Source organism: Helicoverpa armigera, chromosome 10 (genome assembly GCF_030705265.1).
Source record: "Helicoverpa armigera isolate CAAS_96S chromosome 10, ASM3070526v1, whole genome shotgun sequence".
Taxonomy (NCBI): Eukaryota; Metazoa; Arthropoda; class Insecta; order Lepidoptera; family Noctuidae; genus Helicoverpa; species Helicoverpa armigera.
This window is the reverse complement of record NC_087129.1, coordinates 2,613,184-2,640,899: the sequence shown is the minus strand read 5'-3', so window position 1 is coordinate 2,640,899 and position 27,716 is coordinate 2,613,184. Positions and strand designations below refer to the sequence as shown.

The window sequence follows — 27,716 nt, the reverse complement described above, 5'->3', positions numbered from 1 at the left end:
GTTCTTTATTACAGTCATATCAATTAACCGAAAGCCTTACACTTTGTCTTCTAAATGGTAATTGAGAACAATTCCAATTATTTGGAAACCGCTGTCTAATAAGCTAGCTCCGTGTAGTTACAATATTTTGCGAGGGTTCGGATACTAACAAATGTCGACCCTCATAATTTAGTTTTTGTTTGAAGTCACGGATCATGAAGCAAACGGTTATGTGTTTTCGTTATGATTTTAATTGTGTAGGCACAATCTGTTGTTCTTTCCTTAAATTATTCTTAATTGTTGTCGTTTGACTTTATATTTGGAAATTTTGTTATAGTTTTAGTGGTGTTTATAAATAGTGTAAAGTGAAATAAGACAACTACCAATGCCTTAAATTAGTATCCCACCTAACTGTAAGTCATCACAATAAATTTTTCTTTAAAGTTAAAGATTCACAAAGTTCTTAAACAAAATGTCTAGACTACCCAATAATACAACAAAAAACAAAAGTCGTGCCTTTGTTAACGCAGAGGTGAAACATGTACACTTTCTGGCAGTTACTTCTAAGCTTCATTTATCACACGGCGAGCCTATTTGTTACTTAAAAATCTGTAGGTAATATTGACTAACTGCGGATTAAAATAATCGACTGAACTGAGATTGAAATTTGTCAAAATCGATATGAAGCCAATGTCAAAATTCAAATGAAAAACAAAGGATAGATAGGTCATTATAATCCGAAGTCAATTCACTTCATTGAAATATCAATACAATCACAAATACTCATCCAATAACAAAATAACAGCCACACTAAATCCTGGCCATTATTTAGCCCATCCACAACAAGATACCACGGCGATAAAGACGAGACCCGGTCATAAACGATTCTTAAACAATATCCTCCCACTCGCGGCTTCCTAATAGCAACTAACAGTAATAGTGATGACATAACGATAGAAATTCCCAGCAGTTAGCGGCATCCGTCGCAGAATTAGGTACTAGCAGTAATGGTACGAAGTTACGCGTTTGATTCAGGTCTCGGAATATATGGTCTTCGTAGTTAGTGTCTTTTAGGTAGGGAATAAATTGGTATGAATATTGCTTTAGGGCGATAAATAGTTTGGGGGTATCTAAATATAATGGTATGGTGTGTCAAAAGAAAACTTTGTAAATCAATATTTTTAAAGTCACAAAACTATCAACATTGTTTTGAATACACATTTTATAGCCGAATACATCCAGCCTACTCGGATAAAAAACAAAAAGTGAAAATGTTCGGGATTTTTAGACAAGCCTCCGAAATTTTAACATTGCTGGAGAGTGCTTTACAAAGTTTGACCGCTATAGTTAGAACAACGTTGTACGAAGCTGGTTTATAAACAAACGTAGCAGAACAATAGGTATTTTTTTCCAAGCCAAGATGAGATAGCAGTCTAGCTAATATCTGCATAATAACGTTAACTTGCCAGACAGAATAATCCTTTTAAAACCTTTATTTAAAAACAGACGAAAAAAAAGCACTTGGCTCACACACGAAAATGAAAACCCAAAATTTTAATCACACTCATTGTTCAAAAGCCTAAGCCCACGAGCCATTGTTCTAAAGATTTAGCCATGTTTAATATACCATGTGCCACCCTAAGGTCATAATTTCTCGTATTTTAGGGCGCAAGGGTTAGTCGAGTTATTTATAAAGCAATTAAAACGTTCACTGGAACCTGCAGATAAGGAGATCGATCGGATTGTAACACCCTTTCGGCCTTTAGTGCGCAACTGCTGGACAATGAATTTATTGTTTAATTAACTCCATTTGGGAATTGTTGCTGTGTACGTAAAAATGTATTACGTATTTTATATTTTAATTACTGTGATTAAGTGTTAATAAAATTTCTATATCTTTTTGTTTCTGATTGACTGAATGCAGTTTTTGTGTTGATTGTTATTTTATCAACAAGCTTTTTTGTTACGTATTAAATTAACAAAACAAAATGTCTACTGTTAAAAAATAATATAGCAGATATCTAAAACATACCCATATCTACACCAAAATTCTCCCTGCAATTTCAAAACACACGACGGGATTTGGACGGCCAAAGCCATCCCTCACAGCGTCCTGTAAATCTGTAGGCCGCATCAGCAAGCCTGGAGCTAAACGTCAAAGCCGTAATATCGTCGATTAGCGGCAACGGGGTCGCGAGACCAAAAAACAGCGAACCTCATAACTGATGGACGACATCACTCATACGCACAATGATTAAGCGAACAATTTATTTGTGGGACAAACGTTTTGGACCGCCAGTTATTGTACGTATTAATAACAATGGGATTCTGCGTGGATCAACTCATTTGTATTGCGCCGTTATTATTTTTTGGGGTTGAACGTTTTTGGTGACGGTTTTTTTGTAAAAAAAAGTCTTATATCAAACGTTGTCAAACAACTATGTAAGCGAATAAAACATTCAAAAACATGCAAATATGTTTGATAGCTATCGAAGGCGCTTTTACAAAAATAAACGCCGATATCTCGCCCTCATAAAACTCAATATGTAAATGCAAAATTCTAAAACGAATTTCACATTATAATAACGTGCACGTACATAGGTCCGTAGCAATAGCCTACGGCGTAGCGTCGTAGCGTTCACGCACTAACCTCTACGGAACTTGAATTTGCCCGCGGGTTATTGCGTAGCAAGTTACAGTGTGTGTCTATCTACTACATGTTGTTTAGTGGTCTAACTACATCTTAGTACATAGACTATACGCAGCATCTTGTTAGACCAAGTTATTTCTTTCTAAACAACTGAGACAGCTTTTTTTTCTAAAACTTTTTCAAAATTATTTAGTGTCACTAGTATCCTGTTTCAGATTAATACTTGCCTGTTTAATTAATCAAAAACAAGCAGGAGTTTACCATAAAATATTACAAAAACGTATCAAATTAAATTCGTCGAACAAATATTTTTTTAATACTATTTTATTACTCTCCGCAGTCAAATAAACCGAAATTTTACCCCTTTATTTTCCAACTTTATGCATTTACGATCAACAATGCCTTCAGAATTACTATAGAGTAAACCGTATTGTAATTATAAGACACTGAAGTATATTCGTATTCCCCGAGCCTACCCTACTGTCATTAAATGCCGTGCAAACATGGATATCTAACAAACAAACAGACAAACAGTTTTAATCTCTTTGTACACGGAAATGTGTTCAACAGACGCTTTTCAATGTCGACGTTTGAAGATTAATTCGGTTAAGTTCGGACGATTTTCGGTGTTTGACGGGGAAATGACGAATTACAGGGAATACGTGGGACGTTGCCTTTTTGAAACATGCTGTATATATGAGCGTTATTTAAACGGTAACAAAATAAGTCTGGTAATACCAGTAGGTAGGTATTTTGTTAATAATTTTGTCGACGTGAAATATTTATTTAAGCTTTTACAAACAAAATATTTTAGTTTTTTGTTATTTTAGGTTTGGTAGCTTTACCCTTTTGTGGATATAATTTGAACACCATAAATACATAACACGATTAAACTGGTCTTTATCAAATATGAGCGACAACATAATTGGTACCTTCCGATACAACTTGACATAAAGGTCAATGGCGAGCGTTCATAACATGCCTAGACTTGAATAAAACATACTGAAAACAAATATATTATGCATGATCGTGAACGTTATAGTATACATAACTGAAATAGTGGCAACAGTCACCTCTCGATTTTATTTACGACCAATAAAAGTTTTATTGCGCTAATTTGAAAGAAATACGCCATTTCGTAGTGCATAAAGCGCAGCCAGGGGAAACACTAAAGGTATTTTTCTAGATATTTCTAGAAATAACCAGTGGGCACCGGTACGATTTATTGGCGGCATAAAAGTTGGAGTCTGGCAGTTTATGTAAGTCGTAATGTACAGGTTCGCTTCCCGACAGTTTGTTGAACGAACGGCTTTCAACTTTACTAGATTTACTACCTTAAATATTATATTATTAAATATTGTGTTGTTGGATTTAGTTCGCCTGTTGTACAGGAATGTGCTTCGTTATTATTTGGTACACTACGTACATACGTACAGACAATGGCCGTTTTCCCACGGGTCAGGCATAAACTATGGTGCCACGTGCTTGCAATCCATACACTGCTTCGAGACTCGTTTATTACTATTTAATATAAATGGGAGCTGTGTTGGCTTAGTTGTAACGGTCTAAGACTTGACAGTACTCCATCTCAGATTCAAGCACATTGTAGATCAATTATCAAAGGAAAATATCGCGTCTTAAGAAATATTTCAGTAGATAGATTGCGGATTAATTATATTACTGTAGGTTGCCTGTGATTTTCGTTGTGCTCATTACTTTTTCCAAGTATTTTAAAGGCAAAATGAATTTCAAGTATTTAATTTAAAATCCTTGCTATCCAGGCAGTGCTAAATGACCCACAAACGGGCACATACAGTCCGACAACACATAAATCGAACAGTCGCAATCGTAACACTGCCCGATGCGTTGTCAGCTTAACACGTTTCGTTGAAGCCACTAAACTAGCGATTTACCTATACTATAGAAAATATCCTAAAAAAAAATCTCTTTGAGGTTAAAGCTAAAGTAAAATAATATAGTGTAGGCACTACATATTCATTTTCTCTTTTTAGTATTTCAAAGGGCACGTAAAGTAAACTTAGAATCATAAAAGCTTTGCTTGTTGAAACAACGCGAAACTATTGTAACACCTAACAACTCTTCTTAGAGTTCCATGCTATCAGATGAACATTATATTAATCTTGATAATTCTTAGTAACAAATAATAATAGGTTTATTACTAATTTGAAATGGTCCACGAAACTGTTGCTCACTCTTTGTATAAACATAAAAGATTCTGCTAAAGCGTTTCAAAATCAGATTTAGTGGCCCACACTTTGTTCTGACAATGGCTTGTCGTTCTGATGTATCAGAATGGCTCTTTGTCGCAGTAGGAAACTGCAATGCAGTGAGACTATGACAAATTGTGTTGCGAATTAGTCGGTAGCCATGTTTCACTATGCGAACACCTTTTCCAAAAAGCGTCATGGTGGATTCCACTGAATTATAGGTACTGGGCCAATTTTGCGAAGACATTTTCGCTGCAGTTAATAATTTCACGCGAATATTGTTAATAAAGGAGGCTGTGTGAAATTTTTGTGACAGGTTCTCTATAAAAAAGGGATTTCCATTATTTCGCTGTTAAACCATATCGCGTAGTCTCGATTATTCATAACCTGCAATTCAATGTCGTGTTCTATTGTTAAAGTTTAGTACATGGTTTCTAATATAAACAAAGCGAAATCACGTTTGCTCAAGTTACTTACTTTTCAGCTAATAAAAGTTAACCAAAATGCAAATGCTTCTTAAAACATTCAATCTTAGCCAATGTTCAACAAAACTGTAACACGGAAATATTCTGAACGTAACAAAGAAAAAACAAACCGCAAACCGCCAAGAAACTCCTAAAGAAGCATAAAATCGCTTTATAGCTACGAATTTCAGTACTGAAGACAAACTTCAGGCTTACGGCCTCCGTATCGTGTAATTAACCGCCCTGAAAACGCTTCAGAATCCCTTTGAAAAGCTCAAAAGATCCTTTACATAATATAGTCCATGGTCGGCCATTCACGTCGTGATTACTACAGCCGTCTCGACGGCGCAGTTCGTTATTTTTGTGTAGGCAACCGTATGTAACTTATATTCGACGCCAATTTTCATTTGCAGCTAACACAAGCGAGAATACACCCTAACTAAACGAGCTAAGGTCCCTTTTAATGCTCGGTAAGTTTGTACAAAAGTACGCGAGCGAAATTTGCACGCGTCGAGGCAATATTTCAAAGAATTGTAGACCGTATTGCGACGGTGTGAAAAAATTGCCGTCGAATTCGTAACGTGGCTTTAGTCGTGCGGATGTAGTTGTATGAATGGCCTTCTTTATTTTAACGTTGTGTGGGACACGGGTTTTATTCAATCTTGATGTGATATTTGGTTACCCGCATATCCTTCATCTGTCTTTAATTATTTCTGTCCTGGAATCTGGAATGCAACTGCAGAGTTTCAGTAAAATCTCATGTAACCAGCGAGGGATCAATACTCTTCGTGTGTCTTTTGTTTATATTACGCCTTTTCTAGTGCTGAATAACAGTTATAGGAATACTGTAAAATTAATATGTATAAAAGAAAATACTACTACGTCTGCCAAACAATCACAAGGCAGCTAAATCCTAGCTTTAAACAAAAATCCACACATTATATATTTATACCATTCTAAATCCCGAATTTTCTCCAACAATAAAATCGCTGTAATGAATGAATAAGCATGTTTATATAAATGCTATTTTTAGTCTGTAACTTTGAATGGATTTCATCGGATTTATTTTGGTTGTGTGGGCCACGGTGTAACTCCGGGCTGTTAGTTTAGGACTGTTTGTGTAAGTATTACTAGAATTTGAGCTAAGTGTTTGATTTTAGGTGAAATTAAATTTAATTTATGGTCCAGTGTAACGTTTAGAAGTGGTGATAACTGCGAGTACTTTCCACTACTGTGTGAAAGATAAGGAAATAAACTTGTCTCAGTTTCTATTCTTGGTAGATCTATTTTTTGAGAGTATTTACAAAGCTTGATATAATAATATGTAGGTTAGTAAATGGAAAAATATCTTAAGCATATTTACAAAGCTTCATTGAAGAGTACTTTGGAGGTATGAAAAATATTGTTATTTTACTGAAATGTTAAAACAAATTGCAATATTAGTAATATAAATTCTTCGCCAAAAATTGTATAAGTATCAATGCAACCACAGTTAGTTTCCGTTTATGATAATGCGACCCATATCTGCTGTAGTAACTATAAATGAATCATAATACCTAATGCCTTATCCAATATAGGTCAATGTACTCACTGAAAAAACAATCGCAAAATTAAAAGTAAAACATTATCAAACTGAAAGTACATCGCTACTTAATCATTTACTAAACAAAAACGGTACGTAGTTCGTCATTTAGCATGCCTGAATATCACTTACTTTTTTCAAGCAATACCAATCTCAACCAGACAAACAATTGACAATACTTCTTATATACAAATTGAAGAGTTTTTGCGTCCTTTGTAAAAACCATTGTAATGTTCTCGATCGGATGTCGAACCGCGCAGTCACGCACGACTGCCTGCCAGCACCCACAAAACTATCATTTACGATTATTTAGAGCAAAGACTGATTGTGCGGTTACAGAAGATTGCATCGTAAATGGTGCAGCAGCAGTGAGAATTCTGCCTTGTCTTTTGTATAAGTTACCGTTACCGTGTTACCGAGATGTAGGTAAAAACTTGAATGAATATTTTTTTTGTAAATGTATAAGCGATTGAAGAAATGCAATCTAGTTGATATAAATAGTAAATTGGTTGTGACTTCAGTTCATTTTTTCTCGACAAATAATAAGCATTAGTGCGTATTAAATGTGTTGTACAAAAGATGCTAAGTATAATGAGGCTAAGTAAATTACTCAGTCATATTTCGGAGAAGGACTGCTCTATTATGACTTTCAAAAGCACAAAAATACGAATTTAATTATAATAAGAATACCACGAAATTACACTATTTTTAGAACTAAAAATTACTAGAAACTTCTACAAACAAATTAGGAAAAACTACGCCTGAATTAATTCACAACATTTTTGACAAATTGTTTTAGAACAATTTATTTTATTTCTCCTACTTTGCTGTATAAAAAACTTCTAAAAACCGAATCCAATAATTCAGGCCGTACTTATCGAAAGTCAATACAACTATTAATCGTTTAGCAGAACTAAAAAAAAACGGTTCTAAGCCGCTGAGGATTGGCACCGTCGCATTAGAGCAGGCTATTCAAACTACCCTCTTTTGATAGTTAATTAAACGTCAAGCGGGAAATATTCGCGTCATTAGGAGAACTCGGCGGCTCCGAGTCGGAAATGTCGCCGCCCCCCACCCTTCACACTTTCGACCAAGTATTTGTACTATGGGTTCTCGATAACAAGATTTTTTTAAATATATTTACAAGCAGACTGACTGCAGTCCATACGTGACGTGATGGGGTTACGTACACGGCGTAGTTATAAGTTCAACTGTATCTGAATGCATGTATATACATATATTAAGGACAACTTACATTGACCGAGAGAGTGATATAGTATAACGGCATAAATCCCCTCATCCCTTTTTTATCTGGTTATCTATTAATGTATTAACACAACAATTGAGCGTATGATAAGCTCCGTAAAACTGCACTGGTTGAAGAAAAGTATCATAAACCTTTTAAAAGTATGTTCTGCTTATAATATTTCTTGTGACAAACCTGTTGCTTTAAAGTTTGGAGGACGTATCATTCTTTATAATTTAAACATAATTGTTTTTGTTTACGTAAATAAGTAAGCTACCAACCACAGTCAGAATTTTCCAAGCTATTAAACAAAATAAAGCCAAGAATAATTTAAATAAAAATACCAAATTCGTATCGTAAAACCATGGTAAGACCGGCGCCGAGTGCTAAACAATATTTCATTAGACTATAAATTTTATACGTGAAGACGTTGTCGATTTATACGGAATTTCGCCAGTTTTAAAACGAGCTATTTTAAGGCTTATATTTTATATCTAAGATCGGGTTTCGTGAGTCGATAACAGTATCTAGGTGGCTATCTTTGGGAATATTCGGTACCTAGTAGCTTGGTTTATAGCTCTTAAACACTTGGGTCTAGGAAGTTAGTATACTTAGACAATATTTTGTGTTAATTAGCGAGTATTTTTTTACTGTTAACCCCTTTTTAACCGACATCCCAAAAAGAAGAAGAATCTCTTATGTAAAAACTCCAACGATTATATATATTTTTACATTTTTATGCTGCTAAAACTTGTAACATTTTATGTACCTAAGTGCAACGTACCATATTCGTAAAGCTACTCATATGTACCAGTAACCGTTTCAAGTCCCGGTAAACGTCAGTGTCTCATTCTGGAATGTCTAGGATCTCTGTATATGGGACACAATCGTGATGTTGTGTACAAAGATAGTGATGCCACTAAAAAAACTTCACACGCTATTGAACAGCGCTAGTGTTGTGACTCTAGAGCCTCTTGAATGACAATGGTCCCGTATATCTGCTTCCCGACATTATTATGTTTTTTTCCTGTTATATTGGACGGCTTCGCTTGTAATTATGGTATTGTGATAAGTTTTAATTAAAACTTGAAGTATGTAATGTGAATATAATTATTATTCTTTTGTAAGGCTTACTCACAATTCGCAGTAACTTATATTTTCTAATAATAACGTACTTACCTCATCACATAATAAAAGGAAAAAGGTCACAACCTTTTATTTACATGTATAATTTCCGAGCCGAAAAGTCGATCGGAAGAAATAAAAAAGAAGCTTAAAGACACATCATAGTCGCACCGACCTTAGTCGACCTCTTTACGACTTTTAGAAGGACCTTTCTCCTAATATGCGTACGTGAGAGAGCCCGCAATGGCCACAATAAAGAACACTCCCCCCCCCTCCCTTCCCGAAACCTCACCTCCCCTTCATGGGGACCGCGTGGTCAAAAATATAAAGGCCCAAAATGAAATTCCTAGCGGCCCATAAAGTATAGAGTTACGTCATTATGGATAAAAAGACGACTACCGATTTTCCGGAAAAAAGTTTTGAGCTGTTTGTCATTCGATATTTGAGCAGTGATACCTTTGAGGACCGAAAACCATGGTTTTTTGAAAGGTCATGGATCATGTGTACCGTCTTTTGTTTTAGGTTTGACATGACCCAGTTTTATGGTGTAGTCAAGCGGCTCCTAACAGTGGTTGTTTGTCTATTAATCAGTTAACAACTCCACTAATGGTTAACACGCGCATGAACACACTAAAATAATAAAACTAGAGGCCGCCTTTAAACAATGAGAATAAAAACGATTGATTTATACAAAGGTTACTTTATATTAATGGCCATACGTGTCTGAGTGACTTAAGAATAGCTTTTAAAATCCTCAAACAAACACACACGGAAGACGTCATTACGACATTTTAAGGAGTTCCAGATTCATATCTAATGTCGCGTGACGGTGCGATATACATTGACGTGACGTTACGATGCCTAAAATCACGGTCTGCATTTACAACCCTACCCTTTTTGTAATAGAATTCAATTTAGATTGAAAAAGATGACACGTGTCGAGCTTTTCGTGAAGCCTGCTGAACTTCATTTGATGTTTTGTTTCGATTTTAGACTTTATTTTTGAAGGGTCAAAGTGCATGTCTCCTTGTTGCCTAATAAGTCATTATTTTGTGAATGAACTGTCCCTATAAAGTACACTTACGAAAGTATTTAGATGGTTAAACATGTTTTATTCTTGAACGTGACGTCACGATTTGGTAATGGACGTGAATGAATTTGTTTGTACAATATTACAAAGTTTCGTTTTGCGGTCCGCGCATTGACTTGATGCCTACAAAATGTACTGTCGACCTAGTTTATGGACTGCAAAAAATAATTTTGATAGAAGGAAGTGGCTTTTACTATCAGTGTGCCAAATTACTTAAATGTGATTATGTGTAATTTAACATTCTTTTGTTTTTTTGCAGGTGAGTCGCAACAGAATGGGGATGATTGCAGCTATAGTTATATAAGTGAGTATTTCTTTATGCCTTACAAAGAAGAACTTACCAACGTATGTTTTTAACTTACATACTGATACCTATTTTGACATACACTATGTAGTTTCTATTCTATCCAAATTATCAAGAGGGTTTTCTTTCAGCTATTACTTAGTATCATGTCAAATGTAACACTGTATATTTCCTTCAGAAATAAATTATACCATTTCTATAAATAAACCCTCATAACATAATATAAAATTATTGCGGTTATTAACCGCAAATATTTCCATGACTCACGAAACATGTAGATTCATATTTAATTGCAAAACTTTAAATAAATTATTACAAAAGTATTACCACAAATAATCTCCTCGTCCATTGCAAAGTAACCTCTTTGCCAAATAAACTGACTTGCATCTTTCGCTAAATCATGAAAAAGATAGAAGACTTGAACTAACGCTCTACTAAAGTGTTCCGTAAGCCAAAAGTAAATATAATGAAATCTCCATTACGTTAAAAATATCCATGGGATACTTAAAAAACAAACTCAGGTAACTTGGTTCATAATAACAAGATTGCAAGGCAGCCAGCTCACTTCACCTCTGAAAATATACTGTTAAAATTGTGGAAATTCCTTAGTTTGATTACGCCCTGGCGTAAAAACAATCTTCTTTGAATTTCAACAAGTTTGTTCGACTCTTCAATAACTTAATTAGTAATGCTGGTCTGTATTCATTTCTGGGAGAACTCTTTAGAATTGAAGCTGTGTTTGTTGTGCTTGCAAGGGATCATTTAGTCGGTGTAAGACGGGGATTATTTCTAAGCATTTTTCTAAGCAAAAAAGAGGAGGTACAAACATACGGTTTGTTGTCATACTACAGTATATGTCAGTACAGTCACATTTTCTTTCTGAACACGTTATCGTAACACAAACAGAACAAAGTCCTAAGACTTAGAAAAAGTACCAATTAAAGTTTTTCTTTCGGAGTTTTTCAATTTCTTTCATTTCCCATCGGCCCCGAGGATACAAAATCAGTTGCTCAAGAACTACGCGCTACTATAGCTATTTGTCTAATTTCCAACATCTGCAGTACTAAATCGAAAGAATTCCAAATTATGTCCATTTGTAAAAGAAAACTAGCCGGTAACGCAAACTAGGTTGAAACTGCATCCACGACTCTCCATTCGCATTTACAATTCCACTCGCGTCTCAGACTGTCCGCATATCATCTATCCTTTTCTGTACAACCACTTTTTTGTGCGGCCGTCTCTTTCTAATGCATTGGATTGCAGAAAGCCGATTTCAAAGGTACTATTCTCACGTTTTGTTTCGAACAAGGCGTCGTCGTGGTACTGATTTTGAATGCCACATATGAACGGGACACCCACGAATTTTCCTCCCTAACGCAATTTTTAAAGTTCGACGATTCTCTTTTGTTTTTCCCTCTATTCGTTCCATTTTCCAATGAACAAGAGTTATTTTTCTTAGTAAATGGCCATTTTAAAATAAGAACTTAGACATTCGATTTTCAAAGGCATGGCTCGACTTTCCAGCCAATGCAAGCGGCAGTCGATACAATGATACGCTTTATACCAAAGGAGGTAGTCACCATTACTTTTTACGGTCGCTAGCTATCCTTAAACCCAACATATTATTGCGTACAAAGTACGATTGTTTCAAATTCTCTCGCAGTGAACGACAACAGTCAAGAGTATGTATTACTTAATCAGTCTGGGCCACTGGGTCTTTGATTAAAAATCTTCTCACGATTTGGAATCGGTCGTCAATAGTTTATCACATATAAAAATTCGAGTCGTCCCAATCGTTACGGTACACTGAATACATAATGGGAGCTATGACCTCAGTGCTGACGTCATGACCCCGAAGGATTATTCTCACATAATAGATTGTGGCCGAATTACTCAACTATTGTTTATTGGTTACATGTTTTGAATGGGATTCCCAGAAGTTATGTGTTTCAAGGCTGTTATAGCAAATTGAAACAAACAATGCTGTGGACCTACGTAAATCAAGTTTTAAAACTAAGGTAATATTGGCAATAATTTTTATCTTGTTTGGTATCATCACATACATAGCACATAGATCAAGACACAAAAACAAAACAAAATCATAGTCATAATTTGTATGTTTTGATCTTAAACGTATATTTTTTATTCCAGTTTTGCGATCACTGGATCCACGAAGATGATCTGATAGTGAAGGTATAAATCTATTTCATCACCTTTGCTCACCGCTTCTAACACCCTGTATATCACAGAAGCACGAATTAGATAGTTTTTGTTTGTGACGTCCAATACTTTCATGTAAATAACGAGAATGTGTAGAACTGATAAAACCCCGTTGTGTGCGTGCGTAATCCTTAATAAATCAGGATTATTGTAATGTATTGTTTGCTGCAACTGTCCCAAAAATGTGCCGTAATCACTTTGTTGACCATATTTTGTAGTGACCCTCCCCGTATTATACGCTTTGAAAATTGCATCCTCTAAGCCAAATACCTGAGCCTGGCGTTTACACTGATAAATAGCACATTAACGCTTTCCTCGTTGATTTAACACCCTGAAACTTACGTACAAAAGCCTACCCTAATAAAATATAGAACCACATAAAACATATAATTATATTTTTTTCTCTCGCCTCTTGAAGGCAGGAGTCGTTTCCATTCCACACACCTCCGCAAAATATGGTCTTTCATAACTCCCCACAAAAAATCCCCTGTAATTTAATGCTTCCCCTGAAAATAATATGTAAAAATACGCGCTGGGTAGGGGCCACTTTCGGCCCGTTTCGGGCTATTTCGGACAATTTCGGGCCGGTGCAGACCATTACGGGCACATCCTTCGCGCCGTTATCTTGCCCGTAAGAATAAATCAGGATATTATTTTACCCCGACAAAATATTATTCTTCATATCTAATCAGTGAGGCAAGAAATATGGATATGATACCGACCGAAATTGTATTTATGTGTTATGGTTCTCATAAGTGCCGACGAGGGCACCCCTACGTGCCAACGTTCGGGTTGCCTCCGCTCTGGCTCCTCGCTACTTCATCAATGACACAATAGTCTTTAACATGATTCGTAGCTGGACTATTATTGCTCAATTAGGTATATTAAAATTAATCACCTGTAGCAAAACAAAAATGAAATATTTGTTACTCAAAATTCAAATAATATCGACATTTTCGACTACGCATCATTAAGACAGCCAACAAACAAACACAATGTAGAACTTATTTAAACATTTGTATAACAGTATGCCAACAATCTGAAAGGAGATAAAGTTAAGTTTTCAAATTTCAAAGAGGCGAGCGTAACTCAAAACACGGTCCTCAATAGTAACAACCGCAGTCACTCTGTTGAGACATTTTAATCAAGAAATCTTGGAGTCTTTAATCAAAGGAAAACTTGAATACCTACACAACACTTGTTAAGTAACACGACGAATTAAAACAACTCAGTTCTCGTATTTTCAAGCTGATCTGGCAAAGGGAGGGAGCCATCTTCGGTCGACTAGAGAAGATGAAAATTGAATTTTTGGTTTAATGTGTTGCGTATAAAATAAGCAGCATTTATAGGCAAGGTTATTGTTGAAAATTAAAGGTTTATGAAGTTAAAAAAATAGGTATATGATAACGAGTAATAACACGTAACTATAATCATCTGAACTTGACACACTAACTTTTACAAAACACAATTGCTTCCTGAACGTACATTTTTTAAGACACCTGTCTAATAAAACATTAAAATGCTATTTCTGAACGTGGAAACGAATGAGCGATATCGATTATTTATTGTTCAGACATTTAATCGAGTAGATTGTGTTTCGTTTGCGGTTGGTGCGGTCACGGCATCGATGCCTGGTGACTACAGACTTGTGAAGTCATTTCAATTTGTTATAGAATCTATGACTTTTGTAAGAACTTGGAAGACTATTTATTCAAGAGCGTTCCCACAACATGCTGGTTCAAAATATTTAACATGGTATTGCTTGAAAATGGTGATCTGCCAGAATAAAAGTCAATTATGAGAAAGAGTCAAGAATAGAAACACAAAACCAAAGTTTAAAGACCCAAAAGCATAAATTGATCCAAAAAAGCACTTCAGAAAAAGTTGCTAAGAATTTATTGAGAAAAGCACTGAACTACTTATATGAAACAGGCGGAATATATTCAACCACCAGCAGTTACGATGTCTATATCTCTCCACTTTCCCCGCAGCCCAATCTACATACATCCAGAGTATTTCTTTACCTAATACAGTCTTCGCAGAGAAAACCGGTTCGAAGCGGGAACAAATTGGCACCTAATAGAATTTCATATGGGCACAATTTAACCGTATTGTACTGTATTAGACATTCCCTCCTGTATAGTACATTTCAATTGGTATTCATATATGCGTTCATTATTAATAGAATGTTAGACAAAGGATTGCATTTGGTAGTATGTGAAATACAATACGTTTGCACTGTGGAAAGTACTTTAAATCCGTCACTTGGTATGGCTTCGAACGATGCTAATAAGTAGTTTGCTTGGGTATGTTTTCGTGGAGTTTCTTTTGTTTTGGTATAAAGCATAGGCAGAGAGAATTCTTTGCAAATGTATCATGGTCAATAGTTCGACAGTCAGACCATGTATTTCGGAGAATTGAGACAATATTTTCCTTAAACTGTCTAGGTACTCGCTAATGAACATAATAAATGTCTCAGCCTGAACTACTCTATCAACTTGCCGTTTATAATAAAGTTTGTAAACGTACCTAACTGTTTTACCTACATATGTAAATAAAACCACTAACAAAAGCATAACCTTTATCACATGAACAAACTAATTTCGGATAACTAAACAAAAATAAATCCGAATCCAACCCTTACCCAACTTAGAATTCGTCGAGTCATTTAGTCACTACTAATGCAAATCTGCCATAAATTGTCAATAAAACGGGGGGTGGGGGGTAGTTTTCGATAGTTCTCGTTCGGCGGTCCGTGACGATTTATAGTGCAAGTTTCAGATGGAAAAAGTTGGTGATCCTGTCTCCTTACGGCGTCCCACGAGGGTGGGGGGCGTTGTTCTAATACGTACTGTCAATTGGGAAAGTGCGTCTTTATGTCTGTGGGAAAGCCTGCATTTCTTCGCGTATTTTTTCTTGTGAGGTAACAATGCTTGCTTTATTAGCCTAATGTAGCGGTGAGTGTTATTGGTGTTTTGGCTTATGTAGGCCAGAGTTCGGATGGAATTGAGTGTTCAATGAACTGACGAGGAAAATTGGGCCTTTTAGATAAAAAAGTAATGGAATTCCGTCAGTATTTTACTGTACAAAACTTCTCTTTAAGTAAGATTATCCAGTAGCTTTAAAAATGTGACGGGCTTTTCACCCACTTTATAATAGCCCCATATATTATAACCCACATACATAATGTGTGTCCTTATTTTTCCATATTTATACCCGCTACTTCAAGTTATTCGAGCTCGTCGCAATATACATACATGTTACGAAATAAATTTCATCTCTCAGCAAAGAACACTAAATAAGCCCCCAACAAATTACTTCTCCAGTCCCCGAAGTAACTTACATAATGCTGAAACAGTATACTTAAAATACTTGAAAGTTATCAAAGGAAAATCAACTTTAAAATGAAAGATGTAAGTCACATTTCTGCCCAAGGCCCGGAGCAGCCGAGATAATCTTGTTGGGGAGTCATTTTTGACCAATTTCCCTCGGTATTGAAAATATTTTATAGAGGCCGACATTGCAAAGTCACATAGGACCCGATAGGCTTTGTGTGGACGCCGTTCAACGTTGTTTTGTTCATTGTTTTCTATTTAAGCGACGGAGTTATGTAGACAAAGCTTGTTACAGCGGCCATTTTGTATGAAAATCAATTTTACATAATATGAAACATAATAATATTGGACATACTCGCTTTTATATTTTGCTGAAACATTTATTAAGAATTTATGTTCAGTAAAATCATAGTACCACCACACACAAAATGTTTGCTTCAATTTATTTGTGAATGAATCATACCTCGGTAAAAAAAGCTTTGCTGACCTATCAGTAAAAGCATAAATAACTTAATTGAATCTTGAGTTTTATAATATTAGTATTTCCATAAGCATTAGATTAAAAATTATTAATTAGTATAAATTAGAAATCAATTTTCTTCTAGCAGTAGTCCAGTACCTTCAATCCACTCACCATAGAATTCTAAATGACCCCGTGAACCTGTCCACTTCTGTACGAACACGAAATAATTAATAGAACGGCATAACTGTTGAAACTTCGTCTCTGTCGCCAATATTTTTGTTTGGCTACTTTACTTTTTGTTCATATTTCAACGCTACACGGGGAGGTGATTAAATAATTTGCATTCGCACCGTCGTTATTTCGATTCGATTCTTTATTTAGTTTGCATTTTGCAATGAGGATGAATTAAAAATACATTTTACGTGTTTTATTTAAGTTGACCGTGTTATTTAATTGTTTATTCGGAATCGGTTCGAGTTTTGCAGTGGGTCATGTTCAAACGACAAAGTTGTGTAGTTAGTGCACGCTTGTCGAGTGCGCATATTTTTAAAGCATAGCGCGCGTTCTAGTGGCATGCTTTGCATTTGAACTCGCGCAAAAAATCATGAAACCTTTTCAAAATATTCCTGAACTCCCAATATAAAAAGGCTTTGAACAAAACACTGCTGTATAAATTCCGAAAATCAGGAGTAGGTAAAACAGCCTCCATTATTTCTCACAAAAATTTTGAATGGAAGCTAACAACCCGAAATATCAACAAATTATATCTTATCGCTTACCAAATCATCTTTTTATAAATCGATATGGAATCGCTTTGGGACGCAAACATTCGTTAAATCACCCAGTTCGCGAGTAAACGATTCAATTATATCTGTATGTTGATAGCAAAGCGGTCTGAAAGGTTGTGCTTGCGAACATCACGGAGTGTTGATTTGACGAAAAATTGTACGTTTGTGCGTTGATCGATGTGATTTATAGCCTAGTGATGTGTTGAGTATTTTGTAGCAGTACACTGTATATACGCATATTATAACCTAGTTATTTATCTGTAATGTTAACGGATATGAGTCAGTCGATGACTGTAATGAACATTAGTATTCTGTGTTAACTTTTTTTTTGGAGTTAATTGCTAAAGTTTATAAAAACTTATGAGAGGCCTATGTCCAGCAGTGGACTGCTATAGGCTGATGATGATGATGATGATAAAAACTTTTCACCACTAAACTCTTTATCCAAAAGATTCTACTTAAAAGAATGCCACCCCGCAAATAACAAATGTTGAAAATATACATAACTTTAAAACTCCCTAACTTAAGCTGTCATCGGTATACATGAAAATTTTGAATTTGAACGTGAATTGTCTGGTAACACTGGATGGGTCCCCAGTCGCATGTTACGGCATGGTAGGCGATGGCATCACATTACCCGTGGCATTTTGATAAGACAGTGCGTTACTTTTATTACCTACCTATGCAACTATACGCGAAAATGGCGGCACTTGGAATGGTAATAGGGGCGTTTGTTAGACTGGTTTATTGGACGATATGCTCCGTTTGGTCGCTGTTTAGACAGAAATATTTTCTATGCTGCTTTGTTTGTCTGTGACTACTTGGAATACTTGTAAAGGCGAATTTCATATAACGTAAAAATAAAATTACAAAGTAAAAGCATGTAATTGACTCGTCAGATTTCGGTACTGTAAAAACTATCCCCAATACGTCACTCATGTTTCAAAAGCACAAAACCGATAGCCCAAAGGACCATGAGTCAAATTGGGCTCATTGTCCAACAGAGTTATAGCATATGCCGTTGTGAAGGTTTTTGTCTGTACTAAAATTTTTACTATGGGCACTACCTTCAATTCCATGGCAAAAAAAAGATATACACCTTAACAGGTTTTGTAGAAAAAGAATTGTTAGGATTCGTAGTGCGCTTGGTTGTTCATGACATAAAACCTAATTCGCAGGATTTGATTATGCTAGGATTATGGGACCACCTTCATCACCAGGTCAGGGTCTGATGATGGAAACCCTGAGAAATCGAGGGCAACTTTCGAAAGTTGTAGGCGTGCATAGGGTAAAAACTTGACAATGAGGTGTACGTTTGATAACACTATGCAACAGTGAAGGTTTGGAGCTGACCTGATGATGGAGACCGGAGAAGGTCGAGGGAACTCGACAACTGAATATGTAAACTACCTCGTGTTTGGGCTTATATTATTCGTATTGATGAGAACTTTCCACAAATGCGGATAGTGACAACTATGCTTGTCACTGAAAAGCCAAAAATAAAAAACTTTTTACAAAAAAATAAAACCGACTCCCAAAAACACTGAAAAGCAAAAAAAAAAACTATTCTTAGGTGCATCGGCATAGAAGTCGGTGGCGTATAAACTCAGGAACATCCATAGGAGACATCAGGAGACTCCATCTCTAGCACAAAGAAAAAATCGTCCACGGACTGTCCTCGGTATTTATATAACGAAACTAAGGCACACACAATTTAATCCACTGGCAGGATATTTAGACGACATTATTATTGGTATTGATTGAAATGTTAACAAAAATAATTTTAACTGTTAGCAGTTGTTTTATTTTTTATGTATACATTAAACCTGGAATTAAAACTAGTTAAAGGTGTTCAATAACAAAACCTACAATGCCATAACAGCATTACTTTTTGCAGAATATTAGTTTATTTATGGTCGGAGAAAAATATTTATAGCAAAATAACCCAATGGATTCTTCGCAAAAATGAGTTTACATTTTTATATTTAGTGCTTTACAAGTATATTCAAAGTGGTCTCATCTCTGTTGGTGGGTGAGCCCAGGCTTCATACATTTTTGCCCATGGTCCTTTATTTTCATTATTTTTTACTGTGAAGGTCCGAGTAACAAGCTATCAAAGAAAGAAACATGATTGACTGACCACAAAAATCGCTCGCAATAATAGGATAAACGTAAAAAGATTGACAAAACGTTTCTCGTTGGTACGAACAGGCTTTATGATTTTTCGGCGCTCAACTTTTAAAACAACCTTTTCTCTGTGGCTGGCCGTCATACTCTATATATTACAAGTTGAAAGGCCAAAAAAACAATGAAATCCAGCCATCAATACACGCGTATTACAAAGTGGGACGACAAACAACGACGGACGTTGTTGTGTCGAATGCAGCCAAACATATGGACGGGATATTTTTAAACTGTATAGAGACATTAAGATAAAGTTTACTGCATTCGAATGTTCCGTCTCTAGTCACTCGGATATTTCGGTTTATTGTTTGAAACGGGACAAAGGTTTTTTAGTGCGCTTTTAGGAGCATGCTGCACTCTCGAATGATATAATATTTATGAGTTTTTCGTCGCATTTGAATTTAGAACGATACTGTTTTTTTGGCTGTCACTGTTTTTGTCAGGCTGTCTCTGTTCGTGAGGTTATGTTCTGAAGAAAATTAACATCTGCGTGTCATTGCCATCTCGAGGTATGAAAATTCCTGAATAATTTTATATCATTTGAAATGTCAGAGGGCTATTCATAAAACCCTTTATAATATCGAATTGAATACGAATGGAATTAGAGCAACATCTTTATCAATGAAATCTCTAAAAATAGTAAAAGGAAGGTAAACTGAATCGGATCACCCACGCGGTGACCATCCAATTTATTAAGACCTGTAGCATAATAGGTGTATGGGGCTTAATCTGGATAGATCCTGGGATCAAATTGAGTGGTCTGGTTTTTTGTGTCTTTATCATACCACCAACGCAACTCGCCCTCGAAGTGTGTCGTCGTTATGATATTGACACTTAAGTGCTATGTCCCACGGGATGAATCCATGAGTTTATGGTGGCTTGCGTTACTTATCACGTTTTATGGGGTCTCGGGCGGATGTGGCGAGCTGTTAAATCACTTGCTTTCCATATATCCAGATTATCTCCGGGAGATTATTTTATTAACATTTTTGGTGCGAAATTTTGTTTATGTTTTTTGAGCATTTTCATTTTGCACTCAAAAAGTGTTCATCTTGTATTCAGTAATTACCGCTCTTTAAGGATATCTGTAAGTCAAAATGCTTTTTAAAGGCATTGATCACTCAAGAGTCAAAGACCTTTGAAACATGACCTCTTTGACTTTGAAAAATAAATGAAGCCCACTTATTTTATATCGCTCGAATATCTGGATTACCATTTCCATAAAGGCAATATGCTAAGTCAAAAATCCGACTGTTACTTTTCGAAACGTTATCATCCATCGCATCAGTCATAGGTCGACAGCTTGGTTTCCATAAATATGTATTAGTCTAAAATCAGCTACATTGTTAGGACCAAAATTGTGCTGAACGGACCGAAAACTAGAGTTCCGAACGCCATAGAGTATTTTGGTCGGCTTATAAATTGATAATGCGGCTTTGGACCGCATCCGATGATTAATTGACCCGATTTGACCCAACAATTACTTCAATTATTTACCTCCGGTACAAAGCTGCAGTTCGATAGTTGCGACTTTAATTTGAATTATTTATTGGTTTCTTCCTAATTGCGATTAAGGTTCTGTGTCTTGACTTGCTCCTGATTGGCTGGGTTCGCTTCGTTAATTGGCGAATTATTACTAATTGAACCTTCTGTTGTCAATACTTCATACTAATTCATACTAATTTTAGGAAGCTGAAGAGTTTGCTTGTTTGAATGCGCTAATCTCACACTGCTGAACCGATTAGTATTTTTTTTGTCCAATTTTAAATATGACTACGGACTTTTTATCCAAGTACGCAAAGTATATCTCACGTTATGCGGCAAAAGCCAGGTATATCTTCTATCTAATTATTGAAGAAAGAGATAAAGGATAAGCCTAACATTAATCAAAACAGTACTTAATTATGACGAAACAAATTGAAATAAACCCACCCAACGTTACAGCCAAAATCACTAGGTCATTTCTACATACACTGGTCAATCTAGCGCAGTTTACATATTTAGCCTACAATGAACGTTTAACAAGAACGCAACCGCTAATAATTCCATCAAAATGAGCATTCCTGCTTTATTAGCGCTTAAAATTGCATCTCTCTATAAATGGCCTAATAGCTAATGTGAACTCGATCAGTAACGTAATTAAGCTGGTTACAATCCATCAATGGTATATGCACATGCATGCAAAGCATAATTATGTAGGTACCAAGCATATGCCAACGCCGCGTCATTAGCGATGTTCTACTAATTAATGTAATTATCCCGGAATCGAAAGTGCTTTCAATTCATAATCAAAATTAATAAGACCACATTATGTCAGTCAATAGCTTGAAGATGTATTGGGGTTAATTTGGGATTGTTTGGAGAACATGTTTTTATTGCGTTATTGAGTTTCTTAGTCTTGCAAGAGTATGTTATATGTAGTACGATACTTCACCCACATGTTAAACAAGATCTGTTTTAAAGTAAGTAAGACATAATATTAAAATACTTAATACAGGTAGAGTTTAAGTTATGTAGTTGCGCGCGCATGATCAGCTGTTGGCCTTTTCCCTTCAGTTCAAGTTCACCTATAATAAAATGCGAGTTATGTTTTTCTAGCTTTAAGTAAATACCTTATATATAAAATTAGAAACAGCATATTTAAATAGTCACACAGAAGAAATCTCGCTTTTCTTAAAGGCAGACACCAACTCTACATAGATACCTCAATACAGCAAACTAGATCTTCCGCAGTCATCAAACAACCCTCCTTCCAAGAACGCAACTCAATCAAATCTCTCAGATTATTTGCTCGTGTAAAACAAACAAAATGACATGGAGTGTATCCTTCCAACTTGACCCCGTTTCTCCCTAAATGTACCTTCATACTCGATCAATACAGCAGCGTAAATAAATCACTAAGTTTGAGTTCGCGATACGCCAGTCTCTGACGGTAACAGACAGATTCAGTAGGCCAACTTGGGATTACTCCCTAGTGCGTCATTCTGAAGAATTGCTAACGGTTAAGAAAGATGGAGCATTCTTTGTGAATGCAATGACAGTTGCCATGTTTCAATTGTGGAGTTTCTTTAAGTTTGTAAATTATATCGCAAGTCACCCTCAGTAGGAACCTTTAATTCTTGATATACAAAAAACTTTATTTATATAGTTTCTACAGTGTATCGTGGTCAATTATCAGAGGCTTTCCATTCCAAAAAAGTGCGTAACCCATGAGAGAGCACGCCACTGACGATGTCCATGTCTCTTGCACCAAACACGCTCCGTCTTATAAAAATCGTCGCCCCACCTTCCCCGATTCGCGTAACCCCAAACATCCTTCATGCAATGACCTTACAGTACCTTGACCTGTATGATAAATGAGCTGTCCAAATGCCAGTATTAAAATATCATCACACATTCTAGTGATATCGTAAAATCATTGCAATTTACCTAGCGGCGAATTTATCAGCTGTTTCAGCAATTTATCATGGCCCACAAATAATATTAGTTGAGTGACAGAAACGGGTTACTGCGGCGGTTTTAGGGTGTTAGCGGGTGGACTGTAATTGTATGCATATGCATGGATATTTGGAACGGTGTTGATGCACTAAATATTGATGAATTAAACGCTTCACATTCATATACGCACACCACGATGCAGTCTGCAATGTTTTAACACACACACTTGTAAACAAGCCGTCAATTTTTAAGATGCTTTATGAGAAAATAACTCATGTCATCTGAACTTCTGCACACTTGCCCACGAAGCAAGTTGACAAGATATCTCCTACACTTTGATGTCAAATAATTACAAAGGTAAACAAGAACGTCTAATTAGCGAAACATGAACGTATCTCATCGATTTTCGGTTAGCATCGACTAATCCACTAATTTAGTGACTGCTGCTATTAATTTAGTGGGCCATTGATTCGTTGCTCTAATTGCGTAAATGATGCTGCGGTGTGCTTGTAAGCTCACTATAAAGGCGTATGGAACTCGTTACCGATCGTAGTTGTGACAAAAGACTAGTTAATTAAGATTTGACGGGTTGACTTGCGTAAGCCGATTATTCGTATCATGTTCTAAAGTTATTAATATTTGATTAATTGTTAATATAAATCATAATCTAGTTACTAAAATTTGACACTCTCTAAGTCATCAGAATGACCATAATCAACCTGTATGAACCATTCTTACTAATTATTGTTAAAAACCTCATAAAACGAGCCCAGAAAACAGCAATTTCACGTGATTTTTAAATCTCGTCACAACTCCAATGTCCAACGACATAGTGAATGTCCCGTGGAGTACTGGAGGCCAATCCTGGTCCCTCGAGTGGCATGCCGTCACTCTGCGTGGCCCGTTCGACGCCATATGTGACCACGCCGGCAAAAAAACGTCCCAACTCCATAATCATTAAAAACAAATTCCAACTCTAACTTCGACCATATAAAGTTCAAAGTTGATTGGTGTTACAGCACGAGGGTGGGTATGGGGTGAAATCCCAAAGGCGACGTACGGCACAGTGCTCATCATTTCCCCATTGTCTCGTTAGACAAAAATCAAAAACAAACACTCGCTGTAGGGATTTTCGGATCTAAGTTTCGGATGACTCCCAATCATCGTGTGTGGAGCTGTGATTGTACGTTTGGGATTTAGAGGCTTATAAGCTGTCGCCGTTCAATTTTATATGATTAAGACAACTGCTAGACACACAAATATAGCCATTACTACCGCACTTGTGAAAACACAGGGGTTACATATTTATTTTATACCCATAAAAGCGAATGAAGATAAACCAAGTAAACAAACAAATAAATAAAGGTTAAACCAAATGTTTATGTTTATTATAAGATGTAGAAGTAATGTACAATAAAAGATTACCATTCTGATATTTGTGGTTTACTTTTTTAACATTAAAAACAAGTGCTACATATTAAAACATGTTTCCAACATTCAACATCGCAAATAAAATATTCTAATGCGTAATAAAGTAGAAAAAGTTTTTTATGTTGTATCTGTTATGAATCATGTGTTGGCACAATAAACTCCATTCAGATACCTACCGATTCTATTCTGTCATAATTTATTGAACAAGCTGTGTCGGGAGTTATAGAGTTTCGCACCAAATCCAATCACTAAATCAACTGAACGCAGAATTTATTTCCAACGCGAATTTGTTATTCTTTTTCTTTTTATTGTTTGATAAATAATATTACGCGCCATCGTGTCACACATTTCAAAAGCTTCCTTCAGCTATGCTTCTATTCATCGAATGTATGCATTGAATTACTCAAGATTTTGCCATGTTTTGGGTAAATGTAATTCTTTCGTGGAAGATTGCGCCTCCGTCGTGTCGCGTCTCCTACGTGACCACAATATCTAATTCGCGCTTGTCTCCAGCCACTCTTTTATGTCTATCATTTATTCCTCCGATACGCAAACGTCAGCATTTGACAAGTACAGTTCATGTCGAATAAATTGTCGGTAAAATTGTACGTGGAGTGAGTTACGACTGTGGACGGGCCCTTCGACTCCGCTGTTTTGCTCCGGACCGACAGATTTATCGTTCGCTTTGTTTTTGAAATTTTCGCCTCCGTAAACGTTTTCCCTCCATATCGGAAACGTCTATTTCGATCTGCATTTATTTGCTTGACAGAGAAGCTGTCATTAATACCTCTCTGACAATTTTCTGTTCCCGACAAACCTCTAAAGCTCGGAAACGTAAATAATACACCCCATATTGAAGATTATTTCTAATGCTCAAACTCGAGACGCAATAAACTAGCGCGATGATAATAAAAATGTTCAACTTATCCCTCGTGTTCCCGTTGTAAATTTAAACGGCGATGCGCAAGCGATTCTAAACCTTAGCGCATTTTATTAATGTCACGATAGAACATTTTAATTTTAATAAAACTGAACATCGGCACGCCCGACCTATTTGTCAACCTTCTTTACTTTTGCTGGCATGAAATCATACAGTCTCACTTTGCGTAACTACAACACTAAACGCGGAGCGCGCGGCAGTCGACAGAAAGCGTACTTTTTGATTAGAACGCTAAGACATAAATTCGCACGATAATCCACGTCCGCTCCCGTATGAAATATGAAATCCCCGAAGGACGCCGCGCTGGATTTAAGCTTTTCTCTTTAAAGTAATAAAGGTGTGTTATATTTGAACTGCGACGGATTATATTTGGGATTTGGACGACGAAACACGTAGGCGAACCATCGCTCATGTGACAAATTTCTACGTTTGCCTTAACGCGGGCCACCGTGTTTAGAATATTATATCTGAAGGGACCCTGGGAAGTCATATTGATTTACATAAGGAAAAAAAGCTGTACAACTCTGGACAAATGAAATGAATCTTGAGTGACGTGGAAACGTACGCTATATGAGAGGAAGTATTATTTTTCATCTGAAGCGGTTCTATGTGTATTTATAGCGAATTTATTAGATATTCTGTTTTATCCCTTTATGAGCCTTATTCATCACGTTTAATATTCAAAATGTTTTTGAAGGTAAAGAGTTATTTTTGATATTTACGGAAGTCGAAATATTTTGATGATACAAATCATATCGCATTATTCTCAAATTATAATAATTCGTCAACTGTCAAAATTACCTGTTCTTTACTGTATATCCTACCTAGGTTCTTTAAAAAAAAAATACATTTGCAAACTCGGTTTTCTTCTTATCTTTCGACGCACTTACAAACTTTAATTACCTATATACCACTATTAAAAGTATATTTAAAGAAAAAACTAAAAAAAAATGCAGCTAGGTAAATCTCCAATATCACTAGATCATAAGCTGACTCCATATTATCGCATCCATAAAATTCCTAATTTAGTTTATCGATAAATCAATATGCGATGTCAACGTTCTCAAGGGGTGTGCAGTAACGATTGTCTATATGCCTCTTTTTTGCACCAATTGTAACTGTGTCCCCGGGGAGGAGATTTGTCAGTTCGTTTATGCGACTTTGTCGAATTCAAATCGTAGTTTTCTTTCTCCTAGTAACGAACTGGCAACAATACGTGCGGAAAAAGGATTTTGCGTTTTATTCTATGTATATTTCGTTCTTTTTTGTGTATTTTTGGCGCAGTAGACGTGATTCAGCTAGGTAAGCAACCCACCAATTGTATATTTATGAGTTCACTACTACGTTGTATAGATTTTTTTCATTGTAATACCGTTTTTGAGTTGAATCTGTAGGGGATTAGTTTGCACGGAGTTGGAAATTGGTCGTTTATGAATCATTGTTACCATTGAAATATGTTTCGCGTTGCAGATAAAAGTTATGTTGTTTACGTCATTTTTCCGGGTAGTTCGGTACGCTGGCAATTCGCCACTAATTGTGCAATATTTTTTATACATTTTAATCCCGATACGGCTTGATATAGCATCGTTCCGCTGAAATTATGTCAATAACCTCTCTATCTATCAACGGCTGCTTGAAAACTTTAACAGATAGTAACTGTCACAAAATTAAAAGAAAGTCTATTTTTATAAACCATTCTCCGCGTTGCATCAGCAGTCGCATTCAAAATCGTGAGTACCACTCCTGTCACTATTTCGGTATCAGCGTGACTCAACATACATAGATTACTATATTAACAAAGCTGTTTTACATTTAAAACAATGTTCGTTTCATTAAAATTGACCGGTCAACGGTTATCACCGCGGACGTCCTGCGCCGACCTCTTATCACTGACATTATCACCGAAAGAGGAAACAGACAATATTTTTATTTATGTTAGTCCCCTCTGCCCACGCCTGATGCCGCTGAAGTCTAGAATATCCATGAGGACGATGCGCGAATTAGTTTTGCGTCACTTTATCTGAAGGACGAACGTGATTTGTGCAGTGAAATTCAACAAGCTTGTTTTACGAGTTCGCATTGTGAAAGTTCAAAAGATAAACAGTTCGAACCTAAAAATATTATTCTATTTACAATTACGTGGAAACAGTGAGGTAATTAATCCCAGCCAGTGATTAAACCTAACAATAGATACGTTGGATGATCAAACACCAAATATCCAATATTGATTAATTAAAAGTACAAAGGTA

The 27,716-nt window shown here is 36.1% G+C and overlaps 1 protein-coding gene across 12 annotated transcripts in view; it reads left to right on the top strand.

Annotated features, from left to right (window-relative positions):
• LOC110374410 (teneurin-m) overlaps positions 1 to 27,716 on the top strand; it is a 410,181-nt gene that overhangs the window by 240,597 nt on the left and 141,868 nt on the right. For 8 of the 12 annotated variants that reach the window (XM_049840850.2, XM_021332103.3, XM_049840847.2 and 5 more), the window contains exon 2: positions 10,624 to 10,668. The exons of 1 other annotated variant lie outside the window; for it this stretch is intronic. In XM_049840850.2, the coding sequence (XP_049696807.2) occupies positions 10,624 to 10,668 (45 nt within the window). Of the gene's footprint in view, positions 1 to 10,623; positions 10,669 to 12,819; positions 12,862 to 27,449; positions 27,714 to 27,716 lie in introns of those variants that run through there. 3 more of the 12 variants (XM_049840852.2, XM_049840853.2, XM_049840851.2) reach the window with 3 other exon arrangements.